The sequence below is a fragment of the Sardina pilchardus genome, chromosome 23, assembly GCF_963854185.1.
Source record: "Sardina pilchardus chromosome 23, fSarPil1.1, whole genome shotgun sequence".
NCBI lineage: Eukaryota > Metazoa > Chordata > Actinopteri > Clupeiformes > Clupeidae > Sardina > Sardina pilchardus.
The window spans coordinates 6,686,065-6,695,128 of record NC_085016.1 but is presented as its reverse complement, the minus strand read 5'-3'; the positions used below and the strand labels follow the sequence as shown (position 1 = coordinate 6,695,128).

The window sequence follows — 9,064 nt, the reverse complement described above, 5'->3', positions numbered from 1 at the left end:
GCCGCCGTGGCAACGGTGCGAGAGTGAGCGAGCGGTCTCGTTAGCGTAATTAAGACACGCTAAACTGGTAATTGGCTGGTGATGAGGGATCTGCCCCTCTGCTCCTGAGTGCCAATTCCACCTCATCAAAATGATTAACCTATTTCAGCCACAACAATACAGCTAATACACACATGCATGCACAAACACTCTGGGTGTGTGAAAGACAGTTTGTGTGTGTATGTGTATGTGTGTGTGTGTGTGTGTTTGTATGAGAGACAGTACACATTCGCACATACCCTCAACCACTCTCTCACGCACAGACAGACACACACACACACACACACAGACAGACACGCACGCGCGCGCACACACACACACACACACACACAAAATCACTACCCACACAAAATCACTACTGTTTCCAGTTGAGGAAATGATGTGATTACTGAGCAACAGAGTGTTTTCCCACGGAGCAGAGCAAACTGAGAATGGAAGCACACACTGAAGCCATAGTCTAGTCTGTGAAGAAGACCCGGGCACTAAGCCTGCGCTCTTCTGTGCTCAAAAGGGCCTGCTAACAACCCAGCAGGCTGCCGCGGCTGTGCACTGGTGGCTGGTGCTCTTCACTGAGGTCTTATCCCTACCTGCCCCAAGCCCTCGCATATGTTTGCCAGCTGGCTAGCGAACGCAATGGAAGAGGGGGCAGTTGCAATCTGATTGGCCACGACGAGAGCTGGTCAGGACCACCTAGCGTGCAGTTTAATGTGCCTGCTAATCTCATTTCGATATCAGACTCAGATTTAGTAAGTGTAGTAGTCCTACTTACTAAATAAACGCTTTCAGCCATGTTGGCATCGGAAAGAATCTCCATGTTGTGACACAGCTCGGTAGTAAGAGAATGAAATGCAGTTTATCGAAGCCTGCAACTTCACAATGTACAGTACAGTAGCGTACAAAATGTACAGGTATTGTGGCTGACGAGCACAACGTTTTCTAGCCTGCCTGACTCACAGAGCCAACAAAACCATGACTCAAGGCCAATGCACATTTGTATGGCTGTGCTGTATAATCTCAATCTCCCTTGCAGTAACCAGGACAAATTGCCCTTACCAGGGTAAGGGCAATTCTTCACTCATGCTTGTGTTGGGCAGACTCTGCACACGCACCCACACACCAATATCTACTGTATATGTATGTGTGTGTGTGTGTGTGTGTGTGTGTGTGTGTGTGTGTGTGTGTGTGTGTGTGTGTGTGTGTGTGTGTGTGTGTGTGTGTGTGTGTATACATATAAATAATATATATAATATATAAATATATACAGTATATATTCCACCTCCTCCTTGTAGAGCAAGTTCCTGTTCCTACAGCCATCTTTTTTCTTTCTTTTCAGAAAAGTGAGCGATTGACTGGCGCTATGGGGATTATGGAAGCAGCTTGCTCTCTAAAGTGAGGACACTGCATTATTTCCAGATCTGTCTCGTCTCGTCTGCTTTGGGCCAAGTCAGCAGAAAGGCACCATTCCGCACCATGCAGACGCTCACCACTCAGCATGCTAACAACATATAGGCCTGGGCTGTCTGCATCTGATTTACAGAGCTGAGAGTCCAATCACAAGAAGCAAAGCTTATGGTCTCAGATGGTGAGACAACTATAAGCAAAAATATATATATATTTTTTTTATTTAAACAAACAAACAAAAAAACCCACAGCATTGTTATTATTAAACAACACACAATGTCTCACGTCACCAGCCTGAACCACGACGATCAAAACAAAAATGAAGTCAGACGCCTTACGTAACGGCACAAACTCGTGACATTTTACACGTTTCAGCAGGCCTCTCCCACCCTAATGATGACTAGGCAGGAGAGGTGTCCTACCGACCGCTCCTGAACACGGACCTTTGGACTGCAACAGCCTCACCACTTGCTGTGTGTGTGTGTGTGTGTGTGCGTGCGTCGCCATTGCCCACTATGTCCCTGGAGAAAAGCCACAGCCACCAGGCCATTTGGAATAGTAACAGATCGGGGTGAACGACAAATAGGAGGGGAACGGGTCACTGCTTTTGGCCAACGGTTCCACAACATCGAGCCCATTGCAGACTGTTCACAAAGAATTGGGCAAAGACGTACAAATATTCTTGATGAAATTATAGTTAACTAACTAATAATAACCAATGACATGTTATAGTAATGCAAGTAGGGCATCGTCATCATCATGTTTACTCTAAACAAGAAGTGCCGTACATGCCAGTAAAATGTCATCCCATTGTGAAAGTTACTGAAAACTACAAATGTCACGTTTTGGATCACAAAGCTCTTTATCTTCATCAGACACTGAGATTTGTTTTCCTGATGTATTTGTCTTCTGCGCTGAGCACCTGCCAGGACTGGATGTGTAAACATTTTTCAATTCTCGCCTCCCAGCTGCCGCTTGACATGACGATGTCATTGCAAACTACATCTTCTCTGTCACTCCTCACCTCCCCACCCCTCCTCCTACAGTAATTCCTGCAAGTGCAGGAAGTTTCAGGAGCTACTACCAACCCCTACTGGCAGGTTGAGTCGTGAATGTGATATCACATGCCTTTATGAGGCACTGGCAGATAAGACAAACGCTAAATGATGACAAAAAAGGCAATAAAAACTGTGTTAGTATTAATATACAGTATCACTACGTATCCTTGCCCCCCCCCCCCCCCCCTCCCCACACACACACACACACACACACACACACCACCACCCTTGATGCAACACTGCTAATCTTTGCCTGGACGCCATCTGATAAGAGACAGTGTAAATAACCTTGCTCTGGGCGCACGCCCAACTCCAGAGCTGTGTGTGTGTGTGTGTGTGTGTGTGTGTGTGTGTGTGTGTGTGTGTGTGTGTGTGTGTGACATGGCTTTAACACGAAGAGCCAGAGTGACACTTTTACTGCGTGTGCAGTGGAAGCTGAGGCCCAGGCAGCTCCTGTGCATCTTAACACTTGGAGGTTGTGTGTGTTTAGAGCGGTGTGTGTGTGTGTGTGTGTGTGTGTGTGTGTGTGTGTGTGTGTGTGTGTGTGTGTGTGTGTTTAAGGTGGTGTGTGTGTGTGTGTGTGTGCGTGGAATGTCTGCTGTTCGGCCAGCAGATTACAACAACCAACCAGCCTGTCTTGAACCCAGCCTTATTTATACCAGTGAATATTGAATAGGAGAATGATAAGTGCTTCTTGAAAAAGTGTGACACACATAAGCAGGACAAATTCTCTTCCAATACAGCATTTGCCTATTACCCGATCAATCGCCTTGGGGGGAAAGAGATGTACCTAGATAACCCACAGAATGTAAAAAGCCAAAAGAACGTCAGGGTCACAAACTGAACTTAAATTACTGGAGTCCAGTAAGCTACAGTATGTGACGTTCAATGTTAAACGCTCCGAATAGCATTCTGTAGCTGAAATGGCTCCATTTGAGTAAGCTTGTCATTTTAAGGGTGACAACACCAACCCCCGTGGCACCCTCGCTCCGAGGACAAGCGCGCGGAACACGTGTTTATGCAACCATTGTGAACAAAAACACGGACCACTGTAACCGCGCAATAAAATGAGCCGCATACGCCTAGCTCACAGTGGCCAAATGAACTGTACCGCCGGAGCTTTCCGGGGTTTGAGTACGCATGGCCAACTGCTATTTAGTAACGAGGTCGGTTTGGAGCGTCACTCCAGCAGCGGGTACAGCTCAATGATGCAATATGCGAACATGTCAATACAGTACCCACTGTGCATGCATACGATTTCCTCACTGAGGTGCACTTTAAATACCACATTCCTTGCAATCACATAATCGGATTCTGTGGTGCCCGCAGGGTAGCACGCTAATAGTGGAATCCTCGCGTAAATTAATGTTCGGCTATCTCTTCGCTCCACTGGTGTCAGATAAGTGTTCTACATTAAAATATGTAAATTATTGTTACGTTCCACGTTCAAATAATTACAGAACTTCAATTGTGTAATTCAGAGCCATCGCCTGAACGACCTCAGAGAGTTCATTTACAGTGAGCTGCCCTCGGCACTGAGGATTACCTCGCAATGTTACTTAAAGCGGCCAACACTCAAAGAACATAATGGCTAGATTTTCCAAATTAAAGCGGAGAAACCACCCGTGACACGCGAAGCTTGCTATTACATATTGGGTTAGCGGTGTGACCAGCTCATTTGGATAAACGCCAGACAATCCGCTTAGTCCAACAACCAATCTTCGATCGCCTCCATCATGGGCACTGTGAATATGAGCTTAATAGCTCGATGTGGGCGATGGTGATGGGGTGGGGGTATGCCCGGCTCAGCTGTAAGCAATTCATGGTCTATACTTGACAGCAAATAGACTACAAAAGCCCGCTTCTCTGAAGCAAGATCGATGAGTTTATTTACATATTTCCACCCACCTGAGGAACAGGAGATGAGAAAAACGGCGAATGCCAATTTCGTAGCTGCTCCCATTTTTGCTCCCCGGTCGACCCCTCTGATAAAATCCTTACAGTCACGTCAGGTTGATCCTCCAGTCCTTGCTCTGAAGAAAAATATTTTCAGTCGCCGTCGCTTTACATAGATTAGTATTTCAAAAAATGTTGAAATATCCAGCTCCTCTAGTGATCTGTTATTTAGATCAACGCCAATATTGACTAATAATGGCCATAAGGCGGGTGCTGAATTGTAGATGGTATCAGAACAGGCCCTCTCGACGATACACTGTTTACAGTACTGTATGGGACAACCATGTCACTGCGGACCGTGGCTATCGTGAAAAAGAAATACAGTAAAAAGTACAAGCTCGTGTCGGTATCCCAAGAGAAAATATCAGCAAATTAAGGTATATGTTGGTATTGCATAGGCCTTTTCAATTACATATCCTCATACAACGATGCTACTGTCCGCTTACTGCAGCCTTCTATTGCGCGTAGACGCACGTTAGCTATGAGCGAACCGACGACTGCATGTCCGTCCGTTTACCTGGGTCCAAACCATTGCTAGTGATGTGAGAATAAAACAGTAAGATCGTTCTGTGTTTTGCCTCTGTCCTGCGTAACAAACTGTAGTCCAGTAGTCCAATTAGTTTCAAAAGGTCAGATGAGCAGTTATTCCTAGTTGGGAAAACACGATGACTGAACAACGTCAAACACGAGTCACTCAGTCCGAGGATCCCGCATGCATATTGAACTTCTTTATCTTGACAGGCAGCTCCATAACTCGGTTTCCAATGAATGAGGATATGACAACGCATAGACCACAATGTTTCTGGTTAACTAAATACTTATCTCAAATAATTAATTCGTTCCGCTTCAGTCCATTTGTTAAAGCCTTTCACTTACAACTGTGCAAAATGTGCAACATTAAGTGGTCCTGAAAGCAATGCATACAGAATGGTCCGAGCAAATGAGAGGATAGCCGAATGATCCCCTTTTATGAATTCCAGAGCGTTTCTCCCCTGACAGCTGAATTTGCCTCTCTGACAGGAGCACTGTCTGACGCGCCGTAGTGATAGTTATAGCAGACTAGCGAAAGGTAGTTAGCCAGGGAGCTAGCTCTCGTTACCCATCCAGCTTGGCAGGTCTCGGTCCCGTTATCACGTCCAAAACAGTCTCTTCCAAATTTGACGTTAACGTTACTCTAACGTGGGACAGAAATGACAGCGAAACCCCAGCTAACAATTTCTGGTTAGGAGAACGTTTTTAGAACGTTTTTTTCCTGGTTAGGAAAACGTTGCCTGAAAGTTGCGAAAGTTGCCACAAGGTTCCCCAGGAAAGTTTTCTTAACGAAAATACTACGTTTTTTTCTGGTTGTTTATTTTGGTTAGCAGAACGTTCTCCTACCCTTTAGGGAACTTTACTATATTTGGTTGCATTAACGTTCCCCTAACCTCCCAGCAACAAAGTGTAAAGGGGGAAAAAATATGTAGAATTATCGTAACATCTTTGCATGGCTCGCTGCACACTCGCCGTCTGCGACGACAGTCTATCTGTAACCTGGGAGAGCGCACGTCTCTGATGGCTAAGGCAATGATTATATATTGTATATAATTCTTCACTTACCATTAGCTGCTTGCTGAACTGCGACGAATACGGCCTGTTAATATGACTATGTGTCAGCTAAGTATTTAAATGCGGTTAGGTCTAATACTTTCTTGTCTACGGTGTCTTTTCCTATAATAAACGATTAGTCAGATCAAAACATAAGCAGAGCAGGCGCTAGCCTAACACACTGTTTCAACATTCAAAACAGGCTGTTTTTATTGCATCGTATGCCATTAAAAGTCCTCGTTTCAGAATTATGATGGATTTTGGTTTATTTTGTTTTAAATTGGGACTGGGAATTGTGGGATAGGCTGAGTGAACAGCACAGTAACATAGGCTATAACTTGGACTACGTGTTAATATAAAACAATTCTCCCCCGGGAACATTGTGCTGTTTAAGATGCAGTCTCAACGTTTGAGAAAGAATTCATTGGAGTCCTCATCATCATATTTTCATAACAAATAAAGCTTTAAAAACATGAATGCATTTCAGGTGCCACTCTAATCGATTATGGATTAATTCAAAACTATTCGTCAGATTAGTTAGCATGAAATCGTTGTGTGCCTGCCTGGGACTATGGCTAGCTAGCTCTTCCACCCGGTTTACCCTGTACAGTGTTTTTTAAAAGGCTGTTGGACTTAATGGAACAAGTGCATGGAGAACGATGTGAAGAATGTGATCGATACCATACAGCCAGCCTACGTGAGTAACTTTATCTCTGTGTTATCCAAATGTCTTAAAGTTAGCGAGGTTGAGTCTGCTTAAACACCAACACCCCAGTACGGACCCGAGATGGAAGTTTCTCAACTTCTCGCGCTGGCCCCTTTAGCTGGGCTGGCTTTGGTCGGCCGAATATCAATCCAACAGAGGGGGGAAGAATAGAATACGGCTATATGTCGATTTTGCAACAAATTATTCCGACTTTGCAGTGTGGCTGCTGGCCGTGTTCAATTGGAAACTCATAGAAACTCTGGGGCGATTTTCATCAATCAACCCCACGCACATAACCAGAGAATACCGATATGGTTATACAAATAAGATACCTAAAAACAACTAAGTAGCAACGTTGTGTGAAAAGAGAAATGCAACCAGAATATAACGTTTTTTTCTTTAGTTGTAATAACGTTCGGGAAACTTTGATAACCTGGAGCTAACGTTCTCTCCAGGGTATTAGAAGGTTACTGATAAATTAACCACAGGAGAACCAGCGGCTAACGTTATTTGCTTGCTGGGATTCAACCAGAATATAACGTTTTTTTCTTTAGTTGTAAAAACGTTAGGGGAACGTTATTTGTTTTGACAACCTGGAGATAACGTTCTCTAAACGTTATTAGTAGGTTGCTGAAAAACGAACCATAGGGGAACCAAAAGCTAACGTTAGTGAAAGTTAGCAGAACGTTAATTGTTTGCTGGGACGGCTTCAGAAGAACAGCTGACGGCTAGTACGGATTCGTTTAGACGTTCAACAGCACCTCTCTGCCAACTTGCTGCTGTCCTGTCGCGAGTCTCCTTGAACAGCAATGGCAACAACACTTGTTTCCAACAGTATCCTCCTCATTCAGCGCATTGCCTGGATTCAAGATGGCGTCAAGCACGGATTGTTTTTGTTTTTTTTACTCTTTTGCTCCTCCTCTCCGTCCCTCCCATTCACGTTGCCTGCAAGGCGGATTAAATTGAGTGACACTACATCACGTCAAATCGAAAGAGAGGGAAACCATACAGAAGACTGCGAGTATTCCCAATCCCGTGTCAGAAATCCTGCGCGTTTAATTTGGGTACCCACATGCGCACCTGGGTACCCAAAAGTGACTGACCAATTGTGTGCTGGTCATGCAGTAGTAATGACACATGAGTTGATGTAATGAAGAAATATAAATGGAAATAACGTCTGTGTGTACAACAGAGAGTTATCTTATGAACAAAATACTATAAGCCTAGGTTGGGTTATAGGTTATGTGTATGTGGTAAGGCCTAGGTCAGTACTGAGGTTGTAAGCATGTTACTCCAAGTCCAAAAGAAAATATGCGTATATGCATAACTATGTTAAAACCTCAGAAGGAGACATCAACCTGAAAAATCTCAGAATTTATCACCTGAAAATGTGAACCAAATGCAAGAAAGACTGCAGACACCCACATATCGGTGAGTAATAAAATGATGAATGGTAGGTCATACGGATATGTTGCCACACTACATTATATTTAATATGTTATTATTCCCTCATCCTAATGCACAATTAAATACTGAACAAGATTAATTTTTGAGGGACAGCAAATACACAGATGCAAATATTCCATAGCGACTAGAGGCCCCCACTACCGACAAGCCTCTTCTTGTGAGCTTGCTATTTTACTGTGCGGCTGATGTACAGTATGCCGGTGCAGGGCTGAATTTAGAGCCTTTCAAGCTAATGCAGCCTAAACAGCAAGCCACAGAATAGCCTATATTTCAAAGAAGTTTTTAAAAGCTCCCCCCTCTCCCCTGAGACGCACATGCCATGGAATGAATGATCCCCTGTAGTCGCCAAAACAGGAGTCGTTTTCACATAATTGCATGTATATGGACGATAGGGTTACAATACTCGGTGACCAAATGACCACTTGGTGCATATGTAATTGGCTTTGTTTTTTAAAAAGGAGGCAGGGTATCATTGCTAGTTGGTGAATAATTGAAATGGGACCGGTGACCTCAGTGGATTTGGCTCCAGTGAACATCATTACAGCACCAGCATTGCCTTTTAACCTTTAAAAGGGTGGGTTTTGAACATTCTAACACAAGATTCCATTCCGCAACAATTCAAGGTTCTAACATTCTATGTAGAATTCAATGAACCCAGATATTCTTTAGAATGTTAATTTTCCAACATTCCCGTCACACCGGTGTGACGGTACACTCTTTGGTGCTACTTAACATGGACCTCCAATGTCCTCTGATGGGCAAGAAAAGGCTCAGGTCAGGGTGGGGGGCTTGTGGGGAGCCCAACAGAAACAAGGACCCCGATCCCACATGAGTAGCCTTTTTAATGTTTAAT

The 9,064-nt window shown here is 44.2% G+C and overlaps 1 protein-coding gene across 1 annotated transcript in view; it reads right to left on the bottom strand.

The window, feature by feature from the left end:
* The window catches only part of LOC134070894 (activin receptor type-2A), a 77,836-nt gene extending 72,185 nt beyond the window's left edge, over positions 1-5,651 (bottom strand). Inside the window, exon 1 of the mRNA XM_062527399.1 lies at positions 4,407-5,651. Coding sequence (XP_062383383.1) covers positions 4,407-4,461 — 55 coding nt within the window. The 5' untranslated portion in view covers positions 4,462-5,651. The remainder of the gene's footprint in view (positions 1-4,406) is intronic.
* Between the last annotated feature and the right edge of the window lie 3,413 nt (positions 5,652-9,064).